Raw genomic sequence first — 13,154 nt, forward strand, 5'->3', positions numbered from 1 at the left:
GAAGATGTTTCCACTTGTGGGGGAGACCAGAACTAGGGGACATCAATATAAGAGAGTCACTAATAAATCCAATGGGGAATTCAGGAGAAACTTCTTTACCCAGAGAGTGGTGAGAATGTGGAACTCGCTACCACAGGGAGTGGTTGAGGCAAATAGTATCGATGCATTTAAGGGGAAGCTGGATAAACACGAGGGAGAAAGGAATAGAAGGATATGCTGATAGGGTGAGGTGAAGAGGGGTGGGAGGAGGCTGGTGTTGATGGGGTGAGATGAAGAGGGGTGGGAGAAAGCTGGTGTTGATGGGGTGAGATGAAGAGGGGTGGGAGGAGGCGGGTGTTGATGGGGTGAGATGAAGAGGGGTGGGAGGAGGCTGGTGTTGATGGGGTGAGATGAAGAGGGGTGGGAGGAGGCTGGTGTTGATGGGGTGAGATGAAGAGGGGTGGGAGGAGGCTGGTGTTGATGGGGTGAGATGAAGAGGGGTGGGAGGAGGCTGGTGTTGATGGGGGGAGATGAAGAGGGGTGGGAGGAGGCTGGTGTTGATGGGGTGAGATGAAGAGGGGTGGGAGGAGGCTGGTGTTGATGGGGGAGATGAAGAGGGGTGGGAGGAGGCTGGTGTTGATGGGGGAGATGAAGAGGGGTGGGTGGAGGCTGGTGTTGATGGGGGAGATGAAGAGGGGTGGGAGGAGGCTGGTGTTGATGGGGTGAGATGAAGAGGGGTGGGAGGAGGCTGGTGTTGATGGGGTGAGATGAAGAGGGTGGGAGGAGGCTGGTGTTGATGGGGGGGGAGATGAAGAGGGGTGGGAGGAGGCTGGTGTTGATGGGGGCGATGAAGAGGGTGGGAGGAGGCTGGTGTTGACGGGGTGAGATGAAGAGGGGTGGGAGGAGGCTGGTGTTGATGGGGGAGATGAAGAGGGGGTGGGAGGAGGCTGGTGTTGACGGGGTGAGATGAAGAGGGGTGGGAGGAGGCTGGTGTTGATGGGGTGAGATGAGGAGGGGGTGGAAGGAGGCTGGTGTGGAGCATAAACACCGGCACGGACATGTTGGACCGGACGGCCTGTTTTGGTGTGGTTGATTATAGCGTTGGTTGATGCCCATTGTCTCCGAACGCGCCACGATGAGAGAGCAAGAGAGACGGTAACGCGGAGACTTACCATGCTCGGCGACGGCCGGGTTCTGGAGGACGCCATTGGCGCAGGGTTTGTCGGGCGGCGGCGCTGGGGCCCCCTCCTCGGGCGGAGGCTTCACCAGGACGTTGCTGAAGGTGGGGGCCAGTCGGAAGCAGCGCTTGGGCTGGAAGAGCTGCGAGGACAGGGCCTGGAGGTTGCTGGCGATGGCGGCCTCGGTGGCAGGACCCGGCCCGTTGGGCAGGGGCTCGGGGGCATCCGGGCGGAGGGGAGGAGGAGCGGGGGGGCGGCCGGCGGCCTTCGTCTCCCCACCCTTCGGCCCGTCCCCCGACTCCCCCTCGATGTCCTCCAGGTCAGAGCGCGACTCCTGGCTGTTCATGTCGGAGTCCGACTCCAGGTCGAAGGCGGCCTCGGCCTCCTCCTCCTCCTCCTCTTCCTCCTCGTCGCTCTTGTCGGACCCGCTGTCCGAGTGCTCGCTGTCCTTGGCCGAGTCGTCGCTGGGGTCCGAGTCGAAGCCCTCGCTCAGGTCGCTCTCGTCGGCCTTCTGCCGGGGGTGCCGCCGCCGGCGGAGGTGGGACAGGCGCGAGTACTTCTTGCCCTTGGGCTTGCTGGCGGGCAGCGGCGTTCCGTTCTGGACCTTGTCGGCCACCTCCGGCTCGGGGCCTTTCGACACGAGGTCCTTCGCCTCGGCCTCGTCTAAAGGAGCGAAGAACACAAACAAAAAACAACAGATCAATTGCCTTCCAGCGGTCGCGGGCCAGGTTAGTCTCTGGTTTGCACCCAATTTGCTGATGTCAACCCGAGAGACAGACAGAAAGAAAAGGTAGAAATAAAGGTAGGCGGAGAGAAAGATAGACAGGGCCTTGGTTTAGCATCTTATCCAAAAGACGGAAACATTAAGCTACGACAGCATCTGAGTGGATCCAAAGCTACGTCAGAAGAAGCTGCGTTTCACCTTAAACAGCCACAGGAGGTGCTCTCCACCATGGCTCGGGAGGGACGGATGCGGTTTACCTTGGTGCTCGGTCTGTAGGGAAGCGACGGATGCGGTTTACCCCGGTACTCGGTCTGTAGGGAAGGGGCCGATGCGGTTTACCCCGGTACTCGGTCTGTAGGGAAGGGATGGATGCGGTTTACCTTGGCACTCGGTCTGTAGTGAAGGGACGGAAGTGGTTTACCCCGGTACTCGGTCTGTATGGAAGGGACGGATGCGGTTTACCTTGGTGCTCGGTCTGTAGGGAAGGTACAGCGTTCTCCACATCCTCGAGCTCCGCCTGCAGCCGTATGTTCACGTGGTTCACCAGGTGGGAGAAGAGGGCGAGGGTGAAGGCGATGGCGGCACTGTACTGTTTTAAACCTGCAACACACACGGGCAACCGTCGGCAAACACACTACATGGCACCGGCCGGTTATCAGAGGAGCACGACTGCGAAAAATTCAATTTCTTTGTAATGCAGTGAAATTCAAAAAGACTTTGGCCTAGAAATTAGGTTTGCCTCCGCCAGGGCTTTTGCGCCCGAAATTCTGCGCCCGCGATAATTGCCGCTGCGCCCGCCAAAAATTCAGCTGCCCCGCGCCCAGACGGCTGCGGGCGCTAATGGAGGGTTTCAGCGCCTCACTATGGGCGCTGAATGCAGGTTTGCGGCGCTAATCCCCCGCTGCGGCACCCGATGCGGTGCGGCAGGCTGGGGTACTGCAGGCCTCCTCCTTCTGTTAAGGAGGAGCTGCCTGCAGCCGACCGCTGACCGGTCGATTCGCCCGACAAATGAGCCCGGCACCTCGGAGAAGTGCCGGGCTCGCGGGCCACACACATCAGTGCCGCGGGGGGGTGGTGGAGGAGTCCGGGGAGGGAGGTGCGGGCAGGCGGCCGCCGGGAAAGCGGCCGGCCGCCGCTCCACCTTAATGCGCCGGCGCTACGTGCTGCAACATCCCGTTGAACAATCGTTGGTTGCGGCTGCCACGGGCGAGGCGGCCGCAACTGAATTTGGGCGTCCGGCCGCGTTACCACGGCAACCGGGACGCTGCGCACACCGATGACATCATCGGTGCCGGCGCAGCGCTACCGGCTAACGCCGATGGTAGGGCCCAACGCAATTTCGATCGCGGCTATAATTCCGGCGCAAGGCCCTCTAACGCCTCTAATTGGGCGCTAACCCCACCGAATTTCTAGGCCTTTGACTCTCAAGTTTCTGGCATTAGGGGTGAAGCTGGAGGGAAAGCCATTCGCTTTAACATAGAAGCATAGAAGATAGGAGCAGGAGTCGGCCGTTCGGCCCCTCGAGCCTGTTCCGCCATTCAATGCGATCATGGCTGATCATCCAAATTCAGTACCCTGTCCCTGCCTTCTCCCCATATCCCTTGATCCATTTAGCCTTAAGAAATATATCTAACTCTACTCTCATCGTAGAATTAAACAGCTGTCACAGTGACAGCCAACATAAGAAATGGGAGCAGGAGCAGGACATACGGGCCCATTTAGCAAGATCACGGCCGATCATCTACCTCAACTCCACTTTCCCGCCCCATCCCCGGATCCCTCGATTCCCTTAGTGCCTAAAGATTTATGGATCTCAGTCTTGAATACACTCATCGACTGAGCATTCACAGCCCTCTGGGGTAGAGAATGCCAAAGATTCACAACTCTGAGTGAAGAAATTTCTTCTCATCTCAGTCCTAAATGGCCGATCCCCTATTCGGAGACTGTGACCCCTAGGTCTAGACTCTCCAGCCAGGGGGAAACAGCAGCTACACTGTCAAGCCCTCAAGACTTTTATACATTTCAACGAGATCACCTCATTCTTCTAAACTCCAGAGAATATCGGCCCAATCTACTCAATCTCTCCTCATAGGACAGCCCTCTCATCCCAGGAATCAATCTAGTGAGCCTTCGTTGCACCTCTTCGAAGGCAAGTATATCCTTCTTTAGGTAAGGAGACCAAAACTGTGCACAGTACTCCAGGTGTGGTCTCACCAAAGCCCTGTATAATTGCAGCGAGACCTCCTCAAGGAGTAGAGATTCTCGTCAAGGTTGCCTCAGGGCTGTGCCAGGACACTTTGGGTCTGCTGTCCCCTTTGATGGACATTTGACCCAAGGGCTCTCCATGTTCCCAAGATACACCAACACTCGGTGTGAATCCAGCGAACTCCCCGAAGACCGTACCTGTCTTTTTGAGACTGTGCACACTCATCAGGCAGATGACAATCATTCTGAAGATCAGCAGGTCGGGCAGAAAGCTGTAGCCTCTGTCGTAGTCTTCCTCCTCCTCGCTCGAGGTGCTGTGATTGAGGTTCGAGGGCAGGTAGAAGAGGCAGAGGTTGAAATCCTCCAGGACTGTCTGGCAAATGGACGTCACCTCCACATCTACAGTGCTGGGGAGATGGGAAGAAATATTCAGACACCCGAGGAACAGTCTATAGCAAACCTTACAGTGACCCAAGAGAGTCAAGGAAGCAGCGCCCGAGAAAAGCTATCTGACCCGTCAAAACCTGGCCCTCTGGAGGGAGTACCCTAATTCTTGCCAGCCTCGCATCCAGCGGTATCCCTCCTGTCGGTCTCTACCACACAACTGTACAATTATTCCAAACATTGTTGTTAATCAACGGACGTCTCCGAGCACCGACTTAGCGCCCAATCACGTGCCTGCGCGCCGGGAACTTAAGACCGTGCGCGACGCGGCCCTACTTTAAAAAGGAGAGCGATCGCTGGTGACTTAGAGGCAGGCAGACTGGGGGGGGAAATGGGACGGGACTTTTACCTGTTCCTGGGCTGAAGGAGGCTCTGCAGGTACATGAAGCTCACCAACAAGCGCTTGATGTCTCTCGACCTGACAACAAGCACAGGGGTTAAAGATTAGAGCGGCAATTGCGGTTAAGAAAAATCACACAACAACAGAGGTTCGAAAGAACTAAAGCTCTTGCATTTCTATAGCACCTTTCGGGGCATTCCAAAGCATTTTACAGCCGATTAAATACTTTATTTTTTGAAGTGCAGTCACTGTTGTAATGTGGGAAACGCAGCAGCCAATTTACGCACAGCAAGCTCCCACAAGCAGCAAGACGATAATGATTACGGGCTCAAGCCTCTGGAGTGGGCACGATAATCCGAACGGGCTCCTTCCATGCCACAAGGTTCTGCGAACAGGGACAAACGTGCGGGCTGCTCCCAACACCAACTTAACTCCCTACCTTTGCTTGTTCACAGAGAGTTTCTTGGCGTCCGTTCTGCGTATCTGGTGGTACGCCTTGGCAGCCTTGTCGAAGAGCCGCTTCAGATTCCCGTAGGCCCCTTCAAAAGGCATTTCGGAGTGGATGCTGGCAGTGGAAGGGGGAGGAGGGAAGGGAGAAAGAAACTGTCACGTAACGTTATGACGTGATCAAACATCACAGACAGGCTCCTTTAAACCTTGCACGCACGTACAGCGCAATCGCGACACTACTGATCATCTCCGACATCCCGTTAAAATGAGGAGTACTCGGCTAGACGCTCACGCAGCCCTCTGTGTTGAACGCCGTTCTATCTTCCCTTAACAAAACGCACACAGACCCATACCAGGGTACGTTTCCACAGGTGCCCGACAGTACACCATGCCAGCAGCCACTTCTCGTGAGCGAGCTCGGGCGGAGGGCGCGAGTCGGCTATTCAACCACAAAGGGCGTCACAGCCGAGCTTCTTAGAAGCGCCAGAAAACACCAGGCTGATCCGCCAGGTGGGGTGCGGAGATGAAAGTGCCAAGAGCATCAACGGGCCTCGGCCTTTCTCCATCCGACCAGCAGATCTCCCACAGCATTGCTCGCTCAGAGTCACAGAATACACGATAGGGGGGGTTATCAACAAAGGGTGACAGGAGGCCAGCATGACACTTACAGAAGTCCTCACTGTATGCAAGACTTCCAATATATTGCCGCCATACCTCCCCATGGCATTGTTCACAGTGAGTCAGAGGATACGCTGAAGGATACGGCCAGATTTTAAATGTTTTTTTATATATTACAGATGTTTTGATAGCGCCCTGCTATTATGAACTTTGGCCTTTCACCCAGGTTGCACCATATTTTATTTATTTATTTATTTATTTTTTAAAAAGAGCGAAGATTGCGTGCCACGGCTGTGGAATCTCAGTGCGACCTACCATCTGAGGTAGTAGTAAGTGGCCTCGACGTTGTAGTGTTTGCTTCCAGCCAGCGTCCCGAGCTGGTTGAAGGGCATGCCTGGAAAGAGAGCGCAGGACAATTCAGAGAAGGCACCAAACCAAAAAGATAAGCAAGACAATTGGGCCACTTGCAATGGCAGCCATTTTTGATTAATGACAATTGCCAGTTTGATTGACGACGACGGCCATTTTGAATTGAAGTGCTTGTTTAGTTTCCAATGGCTGAACATGGTGGGTGTGTGTGTGGTTTCCCACTTCCTATCGCTATTCGGATATTACACACAATTTTGCTCGAGGCAAAACATTTCTCCCTCTCTTTCCCCCACACGCCCCCCAAAATGGCATCTTGCCTCCTTCCCTCATGCGAATTCAACCCCTCCTCAAAGTGTCGGCCTAGACAGCGAGCGCCGGCACACTGCTCGGCTGGGGAGGGCATCACAGTCACGCCCCGATCCGGCCCCTCGCTTGACACTTTGCAGTAGCGATCAGGAACAAGAACTTCTAGCATTTCCCCCCACCCCTCGCTCACCGTCTCCCCCACCCCGCGGCCCAGGTGTGCCTGCCTCTAGTACACCCGCTACCGATTCGCCCAAGATCCGCTTTCGTTGAACAGCCCAGGGAGTGCGTATGGAGCTTTCCTGCTCCGTACAATAGATTCTGACCAAGTCAGGACCTGAAATGTATCACAGAACTATACAGCACGAAAGGCGGCCATTCGGCCCATCGTGCCTGTGCCGGCTCCCACTCCCCCTGCTCTTTCCCCACAGCCCTGCAAAATTATCCTTTTTCCAAGTATTTATCCAATTCCCTTTTGAAAGTTACTGTTGAATCTGCTTCCACCGCCCTTTCAGGCAGCGCGTTCCAGATCACAACAACTCGCTGCATTAATCAAATTCTCATCTCCCCCGCTGGTTTGCTAGCTGCTCCCGAAACAGAAAAATAAAAAGCCCCACTTCCTTGAGCCCATCATTGGCAGCCGTGCCTCGAGCCCACGGCGTCCCTCTCCGCCCGTAAACTCTTCCACCGCCTTGGCCAGCTTCCGGTCACCCCTCCTAACCTGTACCGCCGGCTCGCCAACCGATTTCCTCGTGCCGCGGAGAGCGAGCCCGCTCTGGGACCTTTACTTATCCTGTAAAAGCGTTGAAAGGGCGCAGGCTGCAGCTGGGGTAAAAAAACAAAACTGCGCACTCACCCACATGAGGCGCCACCGACAGCGACTGGTAGTAAAACCGCTCGGCCAGCTGCTCCGTGTCCACCCCCGCCAGCTCATTCTGGTAACGCGCTGAAACACAGGACAGGGCAGGCGTAAAGCTACGGCAAAGACAGCGCCACCTCCATTACCCGACATGGCGAGGGGGCTCAATATGTCACCCAGTTTGGGGGCGAGGTGGAAGGAACACCCGCGATTGTACCACCCAGTGAGGGGGGGGGGGGGGGGATCCTCGACTGTACCACCCGGAGAGAGGGGGGGATCCTCGATTGCACCATCGGTGTGTGTTTGGGGGGGGGGGGGGGGGGCGTGGGGGGGGGGGGGGGGGGGGGGGAGATCCTCGACTGTACCACCGGGTGTGGGGGGGACCCACGATTGTACCACCCGGTGAGAGGGGAGGGACCCTCGACTGTACCACCGGTGAGAGGGGGGACCCTCGACTGTACCACCGGTGAGAGGGGGGACCCTCGACTGTACCATCGGGGAGAGAGGGGGGGACCCTCGATTGTACCATCGGTGAGAGAGGGGGGGACCCTCGATTATACCAACGGTGAGAGAGGGGGGGGACCCTCGGTTGTACCACCCGGTGAGGGGGGGGGGGGGGGGGGGGGGCAACACCATCGATTATACCACCGGTATATGGAATTTGCTGCCTCGCCCCACCAGCCTGGCTCTGCCCTCTCCAGCAGCACAGGCCTCAGTGGACGGCTCCTGTCGAGGAGATCGGCAACCTCAAACCTCCTCCCAACCCCTCCCCGTACACCGGCCTCGCGAATCAGGCCGGCGGGCCCTCTGCAGCTCCAGGAGAAGGGGGCCGAGAGCAACGACACTGCGCACTGCCCTCTGACCCGTCCCAGCTGCAGGAACGGGCGCCCGAGGCGGTGGGATCGCACCTGCATTTGAGGGAGCATCCACTGTGGAACGACTGGCTCCTGTGCCGACGAGGGTCCGCACCCCCTTACCCACCCTCCCGCCAAGCTGGACCAACACCAGTTAGTACAGAGACTGAGTCAAGCACCGCAGATCAGAGGCCGTTAGATGGAGGGGAGCAACATGCTGCCGGTAGGTGCAGACTGCTTGGCCTTAGCGGCCGTCTCGGAGGTCGATGCCCATCAGGGGGTTGGGGAGGGGTGGCGTCACGTGGCGCAATGCTGCGGAGGAAAAAGAGAACAGCAAAGCTTTGAGACGGATCGCGCGGCACTGCTCTCTCCCGGGAGAGAGGGCCTGCTCTTGACAGGTGACGGAGAGAAGGTAAGAGACAGACAAGACATCGACAACATTCCCTTCCCCCGGGCAGCCAGCCCACGCAGTCAGACTCCTACTCCACCCCCCGGGAGCGAGGCCGGCTCATCTCCGTACTTACCAAGGTCCCCCAGGTACATCAGGCATCTGTGACAGGCCATTTGCGCCCACTCCATTTCCTTGCCGGAAGCAGTAACCAGCTTCTTGCAGCCTGTACAGGAGGAGAGGAAGGTGTAAAGCACTTTGAAAGAAAAGAGACAGACTGACTTGCGCATTTCTATAGCGCCTTTCACCTCAGGATGTCCCAAAGCGCTGTACAGCCAATGAAGTACTTTTTGAAGTGTGGTCACTGTTGTAATGTAGGAAAGGCGGCAGTCAATTTGCGCACAGCAAGCTCCCACAAACAGCAATGTGATAATGAGCAGATCTTTTTTTTTTTTTATAAAGTGATGTTGATTGAGGGATAAACACTGGCCCAGGACACCGGGGAGAACTCTCCCCTGCTCTTCTTCGAAATAGTGGCCGCGGGATCTTTTACGTCCACCCGAGAGAGCAGACGAGACCTCCGCTTAACGTCTCAGCCGAAAGACGGCACCTCCGACGCCCTCAGCACTGGCAGTGTCAGCCTAGATTTTTGTGCTCAAGTCTCTGGAGTGGGGACTTGAACCCACAACCTTCTGACTCAGAGGCGAGGGTGCTGCCCACTGATCCACCCCTTGCGGCCACTCCACCTGTGGTCGAGCCCAGCACAGACCCGAACGGCAATCTGCCTGGTCTGTCTGGCTCCAGCACCGCTCAACCACGGAACGGGAGAACTCCCATGAGTAAAAATCGGCTCGACCCCTTGCCTCTACCTTCCAGGAACGAATTTACTAGCTTCCCCTGGCCAGGGACCACTGACCTATGAGGGGGTCGGTGACGTGAGTCCAGTCAATGGAGCTGTGCAGTTCGAGCTGGTAGTGGGACTGGACATATAGGAGCAGGTGCTGGTAAAACCCAATGCCCGCGATCAGGTGAGTCCGGTAGGCACACTCCAGGGCGCTGCGACTGTGGATATGCTGCAAGACAAAACAAAGGAATCCGAGTGGGACACAGAGGCAAAAGAACGTTTCCAAATGAACACAGCAGGCGAGAACGTGGGAGATTTCGAACCAGAGCCCACTTGTTGAAAAGTGGTAGAATATATATCCTGTCGGACTGCAGTTTGGACTATAAACTATGAAACACATTTCACGAAGGGAGCGCAGGAAGAGAGAGACCTGGAGGTGTATGTACACAAATCTTTGAAGGTGGCAGGACATGTTGAGACGGCTGTTAAAAAAAGCATACGGGATCCTTGGCTTTAATAGAGGCAGAGTGTACAGCAGCAAGGAAGTTATGCTAAACCTGTATAAATCACTGGCTAAGCCACAGCTGGAGTATTGTGTTCAATTCTGGGCACGGCGTTTTAGGAAGGATGTCAAGGCCTGGGAGAGGGTGCGGAGGAGATTTACTAGAATGATTCCAGGAATGAGGGACTTCAGTTACGTGGATTGACTGGAGAAGCTGGGGTTGTTCTCCTCAGAGCAGAGAAGGTCGAGAGGTGATTTAACAGAGGTGTTCAAAATCATGAGGAGTCTGGATATCAGACTGATACCTGGGATGGCAGGAATGACGTATGAGGAGAGATTGGGTCAATTGGGCTTATACTCGCTGGAGTTTAGAAGAATGAGAGGTGATCTCATTGAAACTTATAAAATTCTAACAGGACTAGACAGACTGGATGCAGGAAGGATGTTCCCGATGGCGGGGGAGTCCAGAACCAGGGGTCACAGTCTAAGGATAAGGGGTAAGCCATTTAGGACTGAGATGAGGAGGAATTACTTCACCCAGAGAGTGGTGAACCTGTGGAATTCTCTACCACACAAGGCAGTGGAGGCCAATTCATTAAATATATTCAAGAAGGAGTTGGATATATTTCTTAAGGCTAAAGGGATCAAGGGATATGGGGAGAGAGCAGGGACAGGGTACTGATTTTGGATGATCAGCCATGATCTCACTGAATGGCGGAGCAGGCTCGAGGGGCCGAATGGCCTCCTACTGTGCCGTAACCATTCTCTGATTTTCCACTGGAGGAATCGTGAGCATTTACAAGTCAGAAACCTGGTATTGCAGCGCGACGCCATTCAACGTCAAACATCTGAACCCCACCACCCCCCACCCACGAGGAGTCGATCCCCAGAGACCAGTTGCAAGCCCCAGCTGGTTACCTTCTTGTTGGTTTTGACGAGCTGGATGACTTCGTAGTAAACCTTCCTCCACAGCAGCTCCTCGGCCTTCCGCCCGTAGTCCACCGGGTGCAGAAACATGAGCTTCACGCAGAGTTCCCGCAGCCTGCGGAGGAGAACACAAGAGGAAGGAGCAGGAATAACAACAGAAAACGCTGGGAAAAACTCAGCATCCGTGGAGAGAGAAACGGAGTCAACGTTTCAGGTCAAAGACCCGTCTTCAGAACTGGGGGGAAAAAAAAAAAAATAGGAAAAGGGATAGATTTCTGGACTCAACATAGAGTTACATAGAAACATAGAAGATAGGAGCAGGAGTAGGCCATTCGGCCCTTCGAGCCTGCTCCGCCATTCAACGAGATCATGGCTGATCATCCAAACCCTAGCACCCGGTCCCTACACCGACAGCCATCCCACCCAAGCCCTATCCCCGTAACCCCGCGTATTTAATCCCCCCTAACACTAAGGGTCAATTTTTATCATGGCCAATCAACCTAACCCACACATCTTTGGACTGTTCAACAATTTCAGATCATAACCTATATACAGGAAACTCCCTTTAACCGGCACCTAAATAACCGGAAATCTCTCTTAACCGGCAAAATTCAGGAGTAGGTTCAGGTAAGTTTTACTTCATATTAGTGGCCCTGTAACCGGGGTTCCTGCACTTGTTGCCGTGCAAATGGGACGCCTGGATCTGTGGCCGCGTAACCGGGGTTCCTGCACCATGCAACAGGGACGCCTGGATCTGTGGCCACGTAACCGGGGTTCCTGCACCTGTTGCCATGCAACAGGGACGCCTGGATCTGTGGCCACGTAACCGGGGTTCCTGCACCTGTTGCCGTGCAAATGGGACGCCTGGATCCGTGGCCACGTAACCGGGGTTCCTGCACCTGTTGCCATGCAACAGGGACGCCTGGATCTGTGGCCGTGTAACCGGGGTTCCTGCACCTGTTGCTATGCAACAGGGACGCCTGGATCTGTGGCCGCGTAACCGGGGTTCCTGCACCTGTTGCCGTGCAAATGGGACGCCTGGATCCGTGGCCGTGTAACCGGGGTTCCTGCACCTGTTGCCATGCAACAGGGACGCCTGGATCTGTGGCCGTGTAACCGGGGTTCCTGCACCTGTTGCCGTGCAAATGGGACGCCTGGATCCGTGGCCGTGTAACCGGGGTTCCTGCACCTGTTGCCATGCAACAGGGACGCCTGGATCTGTGGCCGCGTAACCGGGGTTCCTGCACCATGCAACAGGGACGCCTGGATCTGTGGCCCTGTAACCGGGGTTCCTGCACCTGTTGCCATGCAACAGGGACGCCTGGATCTGTGGCCGTGTAACCGGGGTTCCTGCACCTGTTGCCGTGCAAATGGGACGCCTGGATCCGTGGCCGTGTAACCGGGGTTCCTGCACCTGTTGCCATGCAACAGGGACGCCTGGATCTGTGGCCGCGTAACCGGGGTTCCTGCACCATGCAACAGGGACGCCTGGATCTGTGGCCCTGTAACCGGGGTTCCTGCACTTGTTGCCATGCACTTGATCTGTGGCCTTTTTCTTCCCTCCCACACGACAGCTGTCCTTCATTCTGCCAGGGCCATTCACACTTCATCTAGAGCCATCCTTGGTTCCTTGAATACCTCTCAATGTCTCTTCATCTCTCCTGCTTTCTATCCTATCCCCTCCCCCTTTTCCCAGCCCCCCACTTGCTCTAAAATCTATCCCTTTTCCTGCTTTTTTTCCCCCAGTTCTGACGAAGGGTCTTCGACCTGAAACGTTGACTCCGTTTCTCTCTCCACGGATGTTGCCCTGGCCTGCCGAGTGTTTCCAGCGTTTCCTGTTGTTATTTCAGATTTCCAGCATCCACAGTATTTTGCTATCGAGTTAGGAGCGGGAGTCGGCCGGTCGGCCCCCTCGAGCCTGCTCCGCCATTCAATACGATCATGGCTGATCTTCGACTTCAACCCCATATCCCTCGATTCCCCCCAGAGTCAAAAAATCTCTCGCTCTCAGCCTTGAATATACCCAACGACTGAGCCTCCACAGCCCTCTGGGGTAGAGAATTCCAAAGATTCACCGCCCTCTGAGTGAAGAAATTCCTCCTCATCTCAGTCCTAAATGGCCGACCCCTTATCCTGGGACTGTGACCCCTGGTTCTAGACTCTCCAGCCA

At 55.7% G+C, this 13,154-nt stretch overlaps 1 protein-coding gene across 3 annotated transcripts in view; it reads right to left on the reverse strand.

Moving 5' to 3' along the window:
• The window catches only part of smg5 (SMG5 nonsense mediated mRNA decay factor), a 50,486-nt gene that overhangs the window by 20,875 nt on the left and 16,457 nt on the right, over nucleotides 1-13,154 (reverse strand). For 2 of the 3 annotated variants that reach the window (XM_085978590.1, XM_085978588.1), the window contains 10 exons: nucleotides 10,976-11,099; nucleotides 9,628-9,784; nucleotides 8,848-8,937; nucleotides 7,467-7,556; nucleotides 6,254-6,332; nucleotides 5,310-5,435; nucleotides 4,880-4,948; nucleotides 4,285-4,493; nucleotides 2,344-2,481; nucleotides 1,152-1,820 (listed from right to left, as the gene is read on the reverse strand). In XM_085978590.1, coding sequence (XP_085834716.1) covers nucleotides 1,152-1,820; nucleotides 2,344-2,481; nucleotides 4,285-4,493; nucleotides 4,880-4,948; nucleotides 5,310-5,435; nucleotides 6,254-6,332; nucleotides 7,467-7,556; nucleotides 8,848-8,937; nucleotides 9,628-9,784; nucleotides 10,976-11,099 — 1,751 coding nt within the window. The remainder of the gene's footprint in view (nucleotides 1-1,151; nucleotides 1,821-2,343; nucleotides 2,482-4,284; nucleotides 4,494-4,879; nucleotides 4,949-5,309; nucleotides 5,436-6,253; nucleotides 6,333-7,466; nucleotides 7,557-8,847; nucleotides 8,938-9,627; nucleotides 9,785-10,975; nucleotides 11,100-13,154) is intronic. The other variant, XM_085978589.1, reaches the window with a different exon arrangement.

Source organism: Somniosus microcephalus, unplaced genomic scaffold (genome assembly GCF_052327205.1).
Source record: "Somniosus microcephalus isolate GS21.2 unplaced genomic scaffold, FLI_Smic_1.0 unresolved_chr7, whole genome shotgun sequence".
In the NCBI taxonomy this organism is placed as follows: domain Eukaryota; kingdom Metazoa; phylum Chordata; class Chondrichthyes; order Squaliformes; family Somniosidae; genus Somniosus; species Somniosus microcephalus.